The 13859-nt window shown below is 42.7% G+C and overlaps 1 protein-coding gene across 1 annotated transcript in view; it reads right to left on the bottom strand.

The window, feature by feature from the left end:
- The window catches only part of LOC136957962 (cyclic nucleotide-gated channel beta-3), an 89324-nt gene extending 77213 nt beyond the window's left edge, over positions 1-12111 (bottom strand). Inside the window, exons 1-3 of the mRNA XM_067252177.1 lie at positions 12019-12111; positions 11340-11391; positions 9211-9337 (exon numbers count right to left, since the gene is read on the bottom strand). Of these exons, the coding sequence (XP_067108278.1) occupies positions 9211-9337; positions 11340-11391; positions 12019-12111 (272 nt within the window). The remainder of the gene's footprint in view (positions 1-9210; positions 9338-11339; positions 11392-12018) is intronic.
- Between the last annotated feature and the right edge of the window lie 1748 nt (positions 12112-13859).

The raw sequence follows: 13859 nt of genomic DNA, 5'->3' as shown, positions 1-13859 counted from the left end.
AGTGTCCCAAATGTTGCCCTTTCCAAAGAAGACAATTACATTCTGTGCCCAACAGTCTCCCCTAATGTTCCCAGTAGGGCATGCTTTCCCAAAGTGAGGCTGTGACAACACTTGGCACAGCCACAGTCTGTCACTGTCCAAGCCCCCTCTGGATCCGTGGAGGCAGACTGTTAATTGGAAATACTCGTAATATAATAATGATCTCTTTCCCTTTTATCTTAAAGCTCAGCATTAAGCCTATCAGTTCATAAATGTGTGTGGCAAAGTTATTTTGAAGTAATTTTTGATTTTGTTCAAGATGTGAAGACAAAAACATTATTAGCCCACATCAAGTGCAATTAACCATGGCCTTCAGTGTTTTGAATTTTATCCTACAATTTTCAATTGCTGCCACGTTCTTTTTTGGGCTATTATTCTCAATCTCCTGTTGAGAATATCGGCCATAGGCTAGCCTACTGTCAGAACGGTTTCAGACAGCTCATCAAATTACGTTAATTATCAGTAGGCCTAAATGCATATATATATATATGTTAAGTAGATTTGGTAGGTCTACAATTTACGCATTTTAACGGTTGTAATGGTTTAACAAGTTGTCTCCCTTGCCATGTTAATTGCGGCAACATTGCCCTTTTTGGGGACAACTACAAAAAAAAAAAAAAAAATCTATTTACGCTGCTGAAACAACACCCCTCTGCTGCTTTACGCTATACTTTTTGCGACATAACTCCTCTTTTCGACGATCGCCTGATCTGGGCTGCACAGTCTAAGCTTATTGAGGTCTAGCTTGAATTAGCGTTGCCTGTTAGTGGAACGGAACGTTAGTGGAACGGCTTGAGGCTTAAGTCTAAGTTGACGTTTACCCAAGTGAGACTTATTCGTGTTAGCGCGACTTGCGTGTTGTGTAGTTTAATGGGATCAGAGAGTCTGACCATGTAAAAGTATTGTCAGGCTGCTGTATCATCACAAGGTATACTTGCAAGCAGCTGGACATTAGCTCTACCTTGGTCCAGTTGCCCACAACTCTTGTCAGTTGTGTTTGACTGAGATTCTAGAGAGAGCTCAATTCAGGCAGGGTTCCAATATCCATGGTTTTCTAACCAGCCCTGGGGAACTTTGAAAACAGTGTTGCCGCGTGTGGTATGTTTTTTGGGCTACTTCTAAACCTCATGCGGCACGCGCATTTATGCCTTGGCGTGACCTGCGCTGGGAAAGAGGAAAATAGTATGGATGGGGAAAGTGTGTGGGCAGAGCATGCAGTAGTAGTACATAACCTACACACACTTTCTTTAGTAAAGTGTATCCTCCCTTTCATAAAGTTATTGTTGTAGTCAAAGCTTTTAAAGCATGGATCTTTACATGATGGGCCTGACCAGAGCACAGGTGGCCTTACAGAACACACTTCAAAGTTGTCACTTTCAAAAGGGTGGCATTTTGACCCCGTCAGGCCAAGAAGAACTGAAAGTTGGTACTCATGCCGTATTGCTCATGGGGAACAAAAAAGTGTTAAGAACACATAATGCCAGCAGCATGGATTTGTCTCTACAGTGACAATTTGTGAAGAATTAAAAATAATGCCTTAAAATCAGCCATTGATCCAATTGTCTTGAAATGTTGTGTACATGTATGAAATACATGTCTGTGTCATGTCAATTTTGTAATGGTTTGCAATGTTGAGGAGGAACCCGCCATTGCTGCCTGCAGCTATATTTAGGGTTCCTCCGGTAGGAGGGAACCTATTGTTTTTGTTAGTATTCTTATTAGGGTTCCTCCGGTAGGAGGGAACCTATTGTTTTTGTCGTCGTCGTCATCTGCCGCTTGTCCGGGGGTCGGGTCGTGGGGGCAGCAACCCAAGCAGGGAGGCCCAGACTACCCTCTGCCCGGCCACTTCCAGCTCAAGGCGTTCCCAGGCCAGCCGAGAGACAGTCCCTCCAGCGTGTCCTGGGTCTTCCCCGGGGCCTCTTCCCAGTGGGACGTGCCCAGAACACCTCACCAGGGAGGCGTCCAGGAGGCATCCTGATCAGATGCCCGAGCCACCTCAACTGGCTCCTCTTGACGCGGAGGAGCAGCGGTTCTACTCTGAGCCCCTCCCGGATGACCGAGCTTCACACCCTATCTCTAAGGGAGAGCCCGGACACCCTGCGGAGAAAACTCATTTCGGCCGCTTGTATTCGCAATCTCGTTCTTTCGGTCACTACCCACAGTTCGTGACCATATGTGAGGGTAGGAACGTAGATCGACTGGTATAAAGCCGCATCACTAAGGACGCCGCACCAATCCGCCTGTCGATCTCGCGCTCCATTCTTCCCTCACTCGTGAACAAGACCCCGAGATACTTGAACTCCTCCGCTTGGGTCAAGATCTCCTCCCTGACCCGGAGATTGCACTCCACCCTTTTCCGGTCGATAACCATGGCCTCAGATTTGGAGATGCTGATTCCCATCCCAGCCGCTTCGCATTTGGTTGCGAATCGCTCCAGTGAGAGCTGAAGGTCACGGCCCGATGAAGCCATCAGGACCACATCATCCGCAAAAAGCAGCGACCCAATTCTGAGGTCACCAAACCGGACCCCCTCAACACCCTGGCTGCGCCTAGAAATTCTGTCCATATAAGTTATGAACAGAATCGGTGACAAAGGGCAGCCCTGGCGGAGTCCAACCCTCACCGGGAACAAGTTCGACTTACTGCCGGCAATGCGGACCAAACTCTGGCACCGGTCGTACAGGGACCGGACAACCCCGATCAGGGAATCCGGTACCCCGTACTCCCGGAGCACCCCCCACATGAGCCCCCGAGGGACACGGTCGAACGCCTTTTCCAAATCCACAAAACATGTGTAGACTGGTTGGGCGAACTCCCATGCACCCTCCAGGACCCTGCCGAGGGTGTAGAGCTGGTCCACAGTTCCACGGCCAGGACGAAAACCACATTGCTCCTCCTGAATCCGAGGTTCGACAATCCGACGGACCCTCCTCTCCAGAACCCCTGAATAGACTTTCCCAGGGAGGCTGAGGAGTATGATCCCCCTCCAGAGGCACTGTCCCCGATGTCCATGCGATGTTGCAGAGTCGTGTCAACCAAGACAGCCCTACAACATCCAGATCCTTAAGGAACTCCGGGCGGACCTCATCCACCCCAGGGGCCCTGCCACCGCGGAGCTTTTTAACCACCTCGGCGACCTCAGCCCCAGCGATAGAAGCCCCCCCCCTCCCCCCCCCCCCCCCCGATGTCCACAGACTCTGCCTCCATGTCGGAAAGCGTGTTGGTGGAATTAAGGAGGTCTTCAAAGTATTCCTTCCACCGATCCAGGACGTCCCCCGTCGAGTTCAGCAGTGCACCATCCCCACCATATACAGCGTTGACAGTGCACTGCTTCCCCCTCCTGAGTCGCCGGATGGTGGTCCATAACCTTTTCGAAGCCATTTGAAAGTCATTCTCCATGGCCTCACCAAACTCCTCCCATGCCCGGGTGTCCTGGTGCCAAGTACACATATGGACACCCTTATGCTTGAACATGGTGTTCGTTATGGACAAGCCGTGTCTAGCTCAGAAGTCCAACAACAAAACACTGCTCGCGTTCAGATCGAGGGGGCCGTTCCTCCCAATCACGCCCCTCCAGGTCTCACTGTCGTTGCCCACAAGCATTGAAGTCCCCCAGGAAGACGAGGACATCTCCGGGAGGAGCTCTTTCCAGAACCCCCCCCCCCCAGAGACTCCAAAAAGGGTGGGTACTCTGAGCTGCCATTTGGTGCGTAAGCACAAACAACAGTGAGGACCCGTCCCCCCACCCGAAAGCAGAGGGAGGCTACCCTCTCGTCCACCGGGGTGAACCCCAATGTACAGGCGCCAAACCGAGGGGGAACAAGTATTCCCACCCTAGCTCGATGCCTCTCACCAAGGGCAACTCCAGAGTGGAAGAGAGTCCAGCCCCTCTCAAGGAGACTGGTTCCAGAGCCGATGCTATGCGTCGAGGCCAACTATATCTAGCCGGAACCTCTCTACCTCGCGCACCAGCTCAGGCTCCTTTCCGGCCAGCGAGGTGACATTCCACGTCCCTAGAGCTAGCTTCTGCAGCCAAGGATCGGACCGCCAAGGCCCCCGCCTTCGGCCGGCGCCCGTCTCACACTGCACACGACCCCCTTGACCCCTCCTGTAGGTGGTGACCAGGCGCTCGCCATCGGGCCTCACCCCCAGGCCTGGCTCCAGGGGGGGACCCCGGTGACCCGCGTCCGGGCAAGGGCAACTGGGAACCATCGTTGTGTTTCTTCATGGTAGATTTTTTGAGCCACGCTTTGTCTGGTCTTTTACCTGGAACCTGTTTGCGTTTTTGTTAGTATTCTTATTATTAGGGTTCCTCCGGTAGGAGGGAACCTATTGTTTTTGGTAATATTCTTATTCTTATTATTGGTGGCCAAGCCGCGAAGCCACTTAAGTGTTTCTACCTTTTCTTATTATTAGGGTTCCTCCGGTAGGAGAACCCTATTGTTATTGGTGGTATTATTAGTATTCCTCCGTAAGGAGGAAACCTATTGTTATTGTTAGTTTTATTATTATTTGTATTATTGTACCATTGGAGTCATTTGCAGCCCCTAGAACCATATGGTAACTTTTTGTGAAATTTGGCACAGTCATTCAGGACAGTCCCTTCTTTATTCACACCAAGTTTCATGTCTCCCATTAGACCACTCTAACGCGACCATGAAAATGAGGTACCATTGGATTCCCTGGATCAGGACGAGTTCAACACACCCTATGGCGTCAATTTCCGGTTATATCGATTTTCCGCAATTTCCGGTTTTATCAAAAACCTTTGAAAGCCTACTCCTCCAACTTTTGTCAAATCTTCTTCAAAATTACCAGATATGCTCTTCAGACCCATCCTCGCAAAAAACATCGAAAATATTTTTTATCCTCACACCCGGTATGTCCGGTACAGCCAATCAAAATTGGCAACAAAGCAACCAAACAGGAATTTGGGTCAAATCTCAGCAAATCTTTGAGATATCAAAACCTTGGTATATTGGTGGAAGACACTCCAACATGTTACCATGTGCAAAGCCAACTTCATATCTCCAAAAATGATTGATACAAAGCAAATTGCATTTATTGCTAACGCTAAAATAATGCTTTACACATCCGCCGGTCAAAAACGTATACTCTGATTAAATCACAAGTTCATATGAAGACACTTGAGAATGATTATTACACACATCTGAGAAAAAGTTGACTGTAAGATGAAAAGTAGATTTTTGGTGAATATTTGAAACATGCATGCTTGGCTAATTTCTAGGGCTTTTTCCAATGAAAAGTCTCCCTTTGCTCCTCAGCACGCGTGCTCCAAATTGTCACACACACATTCTGTTCCATTGACACACGCGCGAGCTTGGGGAGACGCACACACAACATTTCAGGAAATTGTGGGCCGACCAAGCCCCCACCCTTGGTCCTTGTGGTTTGTATCCACAAATACAAAAGTTAAGCTTTGAAAATGTGCTGTTAGAGCAGATCAGTTTCCAAAGAACATATAGTTTGGAAAAATGTATCTGAGTATCATTTGTAATTAAGAAGAAATTGATAACTTTCAAGGGGTCTGAATACTTTAGCACGGAAATGTAATTGTAGGATACATATGTTTTGCAAATCCATATTCCTATCACGGTAGATTTTTTTAATTGGATTTAAAGTGTGTCAGTAACTTTAGCTTATTTTTATTTACTACTTTGATCATGTATATTGTATTATTTGTCTTGGATAATAGAACCGGAAATACGGGTTTGAAACAAGTATACTGCGGAAGGTGAACAGACGGTTAGTCCCACTTTTGATACCGAGAGTAGAACACAATTTTTTGTGTGCAGAAGACTTTCGATTTCCGTTTACATTTGACCAAAAGTAATAAAAGCATACCTCTAACAGCGGTAAACAACATTGTGGTGTCAGATTCACAACCCAGTTAGCTTTAATGAAGTATATTGATTGTTCAGGTGGATCCCTTGCCTTTTGCGCAAATTCATTTCAGTAACCTAAGCCAGAACAAATCGCCACTGATGTTAGGCATGATTTGAAAGTCACTTCCAAGACAAGTTATGGCACCCTAATCAACCTTTTTAAAGCACTACGAGTAAGCTATTCCTTACAGGAGCAACCCTGTCATCCCATTGTCCCGTTTATAGGTCCCATATATAAATAGGATGAAGAAAAGTCTCCCTTTGCTCCTCAGCGCGCATGCTCCAAATTCTCACACACACATTCTAGCCCCTTCACACACGTGCAAGCTTGGCAAGACGCACACACAACATTTGAGGAGATTGTGGGCTGACCAAGCCCCCACTCATTGCTTGGTCTTTAGCAAAGGCCCATGTGGATATTGATGGTATTGCATTTCCGATTTTGTATGCAATGGTAAAAAGTTCTCAGAATCCTGAAACATTGATAGTATAGGCCAAGAGTAACTACCAGACCACAAATGGCCCAATATCACCTATAGGTGACACTACAGTCCACGCCCTGATGCACAAAGATACAAGGCTTTCTGGAATGGGTAAGCTCACCAAGCCCCCTCCCTTCACTCCTTGGCTTGAAATAAAGGCCCTTGTGGATCTTGATGGTATTGCATTTCAGATTTTGTATCCCATTGGTAAGTCTAAATTTTTCTATACAGTGACAATTTGTGAAGAATATACATTTTACAATGGTTCGCAATGTTTGGAGGAATTCCCGCAAGGATCCCGTAAGGAGGAAACCTATTGTTATTGTTAGTTTTATTATTGGGTGTGCTTTGCCTTCGGCAAGGGCACAACCTTTGTTCTTTCGCACATATATTATTATTATAATTGTTTCTCTTCACACCCCTAAGTCTTCATCAATATTTGGACTACATAGACAACGTCGATGTCAAAAGTTTCTTCTTGGTAGCGATTGAGTTGCTTGTATTTGTATTTACGTTCCGTTGCACGGTTTAAGTAGAAATTAAGTTTTTGTGGCGAAAAGTGAAGCTAACAGTGGCTAACTTGCTAGCCACAGTCAATGACGCTACTTACGTCACTAACGTCACGAAAACTTGCGTGACTACCTCTAGCAGGACATTAGTTTAGCAGCTCGTTAACTTCTGGGAGATAGCTAAGCTAACTGCTTTACTGCAAGGCAGCTGCAGAAACGCCACAAGCAAAGAGGCCAGGGTGATAACTATTTACTAATTTTACTTTGTGATATGACACACAATAATGATGTGTAATGTACAATATAAGCTGATATTATTAAGGAAGTACATCTACTTTTGGAAACAGTAGTCTACTATTTCACTGAAGTATTAGCATCATGACATTAGCCTCTGTGGCCCGGGCAACACATACTACAGTGGTCTATGATGCATCTGTTTTCAATCGTTAAAATAAACATTCCTCACAAACACATTTTCGTTGTAGGATTTATTATGACATTAAATTACAAGTAAACGATTTGTGGGTGAAATTATCATTACCTGTGGTTTCAAACCAGTGTAGCTCAATGCAACGCTGTAGCCTACGCGAGACACTACAAAAACATCTAACTACACAGCTGTTTAGGAAGTCAAACGGCGACAGAACATGTTCGGCACTCCCCTTACTTAAATCAAAATTATATCTAACTACTCACCTGAACTTCATTGCCACAGCCTAAACTTCGTCAATCTGTTCACGAAAAAAATTCATTTCAGCCTAAACCGTACAACGGAACGTTAAATCCAATTCAACCAACGCAATCGCTACCAAGACGAACACAGCAGTAGTCTAGTACTGTACCGTAGTTGACAATTTACCGGGGCTGCTTCTCCACACAGGGCTAATGGGCTATATCGCATTTTGCGTTGTTACTGACAATGATCGCTACCAGTGAGCTTTTTATGAATGAGCGATTTTCCACTAAATAAATGTCAAGCTTATTTACGTTTTGGGGGGCATATTTTCAGTTAGCAGATGGTACCGTTTGAATCGCGATTCCATCTTCTACTGCCGGTAACGTCGTAGAATAATATTCAAAGGGGGTTCTTTATTAATGAATGAATGCAATGAGTAGGCTAAATGCCTGAAAATATCACAATAAGGGAAAAAGTTAAAAGGACGTTTAAGTCATAGAGATTAAGTCAAGTTTTACACCGGTCTGCCAAATTTATTCGTTTTGTTTCAACGATGAGGCTGCCTCTTGCAGGGGAAATGAGAAGACATCTATTTCAATCTACACTTCACTCGTATTTTCAGTTGTAAATGAGCAGCAAAAAAAATGCTTTTAAATCTATGTAATCTTTATAAATAATAAGTATGCATTTTTATATAAAATATACAGAAATATCAGTTAAAAATGTCATTCAAAAACAGACCCTGTTGCAACCGACGCAAGCAAGTATTTTTCTCATCATTATTCTTTCTTTTTCCACCCCTAAGCATCCGTCAATATTTGGACTCCATGGACAACGTCGCTGTCAAAAGTTTCGTCTTGCTAGCGATTGAGTTGCTTGTATTTTTATTTACGTTCCGTTGCATGGTTTAGGCGGAAAATACGTTTTTGTGGCAAAAAGTGCCTTGTGTCAACAAAGGGAACTCAGTGCCAGCCTACGCCACTACGTCAGCACACGTTAGCAACGACGCATGGATACAACGTGATAGAGACGTTCTAGCACGCAAATTGGAGCTTGGATTATGAGTGAAAAATGCCACCCCAAAAAATTACCAACCATTGGGCTTTGTTAAGAAAGCGATTCAGAGTGGAACTGCAATCTCGGATTTTTGATTTAAGTCTTGAAAGTCTTTGTAACTTGAGCGAGTGCGGGTTGCCCGTGAGACCACCTAGTCTTAGGCGGCCGCCATGCTAGAAAGCGTCATAGTAGTCTTTTCGTAATTGTATGGTTTGTTCTATTTTACACGAAAAAAACAGAAAAAGGGAAATGTTAAGTCGATATGACTATTGTGAAGACAGCCAGGTGGTGAGATTTTAATGTAGGTTGTAAAAACGTCGATTTGTTTGCTTCGTGAGAGCCCCGTCAGCCTCCATTGACGATTGCGCGTTTTACTCATATTGGGGTAGTCTTTCATTGTGTTTCAAGAAGAATGTGTCATCTCTGTCAACGCTAAATTGCTTTTTTGTCTTTTGAGCATGACAGATTCCAAGCATATTCTCAACATATATTCTATATCCTAGATATTTCAAGGAAGACCGTGTACATGGGACAGGACTTACCCCTCTCCTTCTTGACCAGCAGTTACATCTGCAGGCTTGTCCTCAGGTTTTGGGACTGGAGTTAGTTCTGTGGCTGGTGCAAGTATGGGGGTGGGTGCTAGGGCTGGGGCTGGAGCCTGAGTCGGCTCTTTACAGAAAGGTAGGGAAGGAAGAGGATAGTTGTTAAAAGCAATTTTCAATGTTTCAATGTCAATGTTTACCTCACACTGAAGCAAGTTGATAAAAACCTGGACATGGAAGTTTATACAGGCTTTATACATGACTTGCCAGCATCCCCCCCCCCCCATTTACCATCCAACCTGACATTAGATTGAAAGACAGCCATTTCCTACAACAACAGCCACTGAGTACAGAAATGCTTGAAAGCTGTGAGATCTTCACCTCTCTGCTCTGCTAATTGTACAGACAGTAAAAATGGACAGATGAGTGGCCTGGGCTTAAGTCCAACAAACAAGCTTGTGTGAAGAAGTGGGGTAACTTACTTCAGTTGGAGACTGAATCCTGCCCTTTGCTACTTTTCCTGTATTAGTCTATGCTACCCCAAGTTCCTCCTCGGATTCACACTGTGCCATCAAAAAAGCAAGTGGATGACAGAAGAATTCTTTCCCTGGTGAAGAAAAACCCCTTCACAACAGTTGGCCAGATCAAGAACACTCTCCAGGAGGTAGGTGTATCTGTGTCAAAGTCAACAATTAAGAGAAGACTTCACCAGAGTAAACACAGAGGGTTCACCACAAGATGTAAACCATTGGTGAGTCTCAAAAACAGGAAGACCAGATTAGAGTTTGCCAAAAAACATCTAAAAGAGCTTGTACAGTTCTGGAACAACATCCTATGGACAGATGAGACCAAGATCAACTTGTACCAGAATGATGGGAAGAGAAGAGTATGGAGAAGGGAAGGAACTGCTCATGATCCAAAGCATACCACTTCATCAGTGAAGCATGGTGGAGGTAGTGTTATGCCGTGGGCATGTCTGGCTGCCAATGGAACTGGTTCCCTTGTATTTATCGATGATGTGACTGCTGACAAAAGCAGTAGGATGAATTCTGAAGTGTTTCGGGCAATATTATCTGCTCAGATTCAGCCAAATGCTTCAGAACTCATAGGACGGCGCTTCACAGTGCAGATGGACAATGACCCGAAGCATACTGCGAAAGCAACCAAAGAGTTTTTTAAGGCAAAGAAGTGGAATGTTCTGCAATGGCCAAGTCAATCACCTGACCTAAATCCAATTGAGCATGCATTTCACTTGCTAAAGACAAAACTGAAGGGAAAATGCCCCAAGAACAAGCAGGAACTGAAGACAGTTGCAGTAGAGGCCTGGCAGAGCATCACCAGGGACGAAACCCAGCGTCTGGTGATGTCTATGGGTTCCAGACTTCAGGCTGTCATTGACTGCAAAGGATTTGCAACCAAGTATTAAAAGTGACAATTAGATTTATGATTAGTTTGTCCAATTATTTTTGGTCCCTTAAAAAGGGGGGGGCCACATATAAAATGTGTTGTAATTCCTACACCGTTCACCTGATTTGGATGTAAATACCCTGAAATTAAAGCTGAAAGTCTGCACTTAAAGCACATTTTGATTGTTTCATTTCAAATCCATTGTGGTGGTATACAGAGCCAAAATGATAAATTGTGTCAATGTCCAAATACTTATGGACCTAACTGTATAAACTCAATTCAGGGATCAGATCAGGTTTATTGCCAAGTAAGTTTACACATACAAGGAATTTGCTTTGGTGGGTTGGTGCATAACAATAAACATAGTAAGTAGATAAAACAAGTAATGAAAAATAAAATGATAAATTAAAAACATTAAAAAAATACAATAAGATTCAAGGAAAATTAAAATAAAGAATACTTTAAAAATACTATAAGTTACAATATGACTTTTCCCCCAAACAAATCACAGTATGAGGTTTAAGAAGATTGTGTGCAATGTGGAAACATTAATCCAGAAGAAGTGTGTTAAGTACTTACAGTAACTAATTAACTAAGTATCTGTCAATCTATCTGTTAGATATGGCATTATTCCATCCACTTCAGGTCGTATACCATCCTGAAAGGTATGAAGTACAATTTCAAGAGACTTGTGAAGTCCTATCAGAGAAGGAGTGTCTTACCAGGTTGGTCCTCTTTCTTGGCCACATTATCTTTGTCTGCAGGCTTGTCTTCCTGATTGGATGACAGGAATTACATTAACACAACATTTTATACTATTGTCAGCAGTGGCAAGTTGGGGACATTTTAAGTCAGAGACCATTTGCTAACTGACTGTTACATTTACGGTTGGGTGACAAAATGTTTTAACTGCATGATACAGCTAATAATGCAGTAAACCTGGACTTCAAAGATAAATACAGTTCAACAAGGAAAATGAAAAGCATATAATGACTTGGACAAGACAGTTGGACACTGTATTACACTGTGTTTTCTACACAAGGGATTCCAAATACAACTAAAATGTTTTACTGGTTTAAAAACTGAAAGTAACCAGATTATTTGTTGTAGTTACTTGAGTCAAAGGGCTAGCATGTGCAAGCTTAATTTCATAAATAGTTTACTACTTTTTGTTTTGCTAGGGTGAATTATTTTAATTCCGATACAGATAAACTTTGACATTTGTGTCAAATCTCAGAATGTTTACACACATTCTTCATATTTATTAAATATCACTATATATGTATGTATTTATGTATATATATATATATATATATATATATATATATATATATATATACATACATGCCGTGTGATTTTGTCACACATTGTTCAATTGCAAACAGTTAGTCACCTTCTTACCTTGTCAGGGCCAGATGGTGGTACAGATGCCGGTTTTGGGGTTTCTGCTGGCAGTGGTGGGCCTCCAAAGAGACCCTTTAGCTTGTTGAACATGTTTGGAAGAAGAACTGGCGTGACTGACTCCTGGAGATAGATGATGCTATTGAGATTCCCTGCTGGCTGATCCCTCTGTTAGCCTGTTCACTACAGTCTGTCCTTAAGAACAACATACTGATGCAATTAGTACTTTTAGACCCACTAATACCCCCTACAAGCATATCCCTACCTCAAGGGCCATCTAACCCATCACCACCTTGAAGCCAACTACTGAGGTGGGGGTAGGGGATTTCCTGAGCTGGTGTATTTTTGTTGTTGTTGTTGCTGCTACCAACTACTAATGTGACTACCAATGTATTTACTTGAGTGTTGGAGTTATAAATATATTATTCACATTGGCAAACTATATATTTGAAAATGGGGCCAGGGAATCAAATGGAAACATATAGGTCACTGTACGCTTACAACTGCCTGATGTAACAGAACACCATCTTAGCTCTCAATTTAATTAGAAAACACAGGCCAGTAGAGGATTACTTTTTTTGCTGAGGTGAGTCAGACAACCACAAGCTAAAATCCACAGATTATATGTTATCATGAAGCCTAAAAGCCCTGTGAACTGCACTAAGATGTACTTTCTATTAAATTAAGTAATTTGAATGTTATAAAACGTATCCATAGTATGTTGACTTAAATGTATATTTATGTTACCATTTGGGGTCAAAATATTATAGTAAGGTGGAAGACCTGCGTGAAGTTGGCCCCCCACCCAACGCAAAACATTGTAAAAATAGTCTCAACAATCGCTTGTTCACCGTTTGTGCTGCAATTATTTTTGTTTGTGCTGCTTTAATTTTTTAGATATTAAAGAATTTTTTATAAGTCATCCTGCTAAGATTGTCAATGTTGATTGAACAGAAAGCTCATTGCTAATACTATTTTTGCTAATGTAACTATGAAATGCTTTTTGGGTTCCTTCGGAATATGTGGGGGGCTGAGTGACCTCAGGATGACCTATAAAATATTCTTTCATAAAAAAATAAAATAAATGCAGCACAAATGAAAATAATTGCAGCACAAACGGAGCACAAACGATTGTTGAGACTATTTTGACGATGTTTTGTGTTGGGTGGGGGGCCAACTTCACGCAGGTCTTCCACCTTTCTATAATATTTTGACCCCAAATGGTAACATAAATATACATTTAAGTGCAACACAAACCAGCACAAACGGAGCACAAACTATTGTTGAGACTATTTTGACGATGTTTTGCGTTGGGTGGGGGGCCAACTTCACTCAGGTCTTCCACCTTTCTATAATATTTTGACCCCAAATGGTAACATAAATATACATTTAAAGATCCTGTAAAGTAAATTCCATGTTTTGCTTCTAAGTATATTATATACGTGTGAAATGAGTTCCTGAAAGTATGTGCAAAGCGCTAAAACTTTGTCACAGTTTCTCTTTAGGATAGCACATGTTTTGCCTGCTTTTTGTATTTAAAATGTTACATAAAGACATAGTGTAGATGTTAAAGTCATAAATAAAGTGTGTGAAATTTGGCTTGGACAATGACCACTTACATTTGTGAACATGAAATGTACCCAGAATCAGTAGTCGGATACAGTAAATACAATCTGCATCAATATCTGGATTGATAAAATAAAAAATAATATCAAAGCTATTAATTGTTATAACATGACCTGTTATGTTATGAATATGACGAACTAAAGCAGACCAAAAGGATTTAGTATAAATATAATTGCAAAACAAATGAATGATAGTTTCATTCTCAGTAACACAAA

This window comes from Osmerus mordax, chromosome 15, assembly GCF_038355195.1.
Source record: "Osmerus mordax isolate fOsmMor3 chromosome 15, fOsmMor3.pri, whole genome shotgun sequence".
Lineage (NCBI taxonomy): Eukaryota > Metazoa > Chordata > Actinopteri > Osmeriformes > Osmeridae > Osmerus > Osmerus mordax.
Note: the sequence above shows the minus strand (reverse complement) of the source record. Positions and strands in the feature narration are given on the sequence as shown.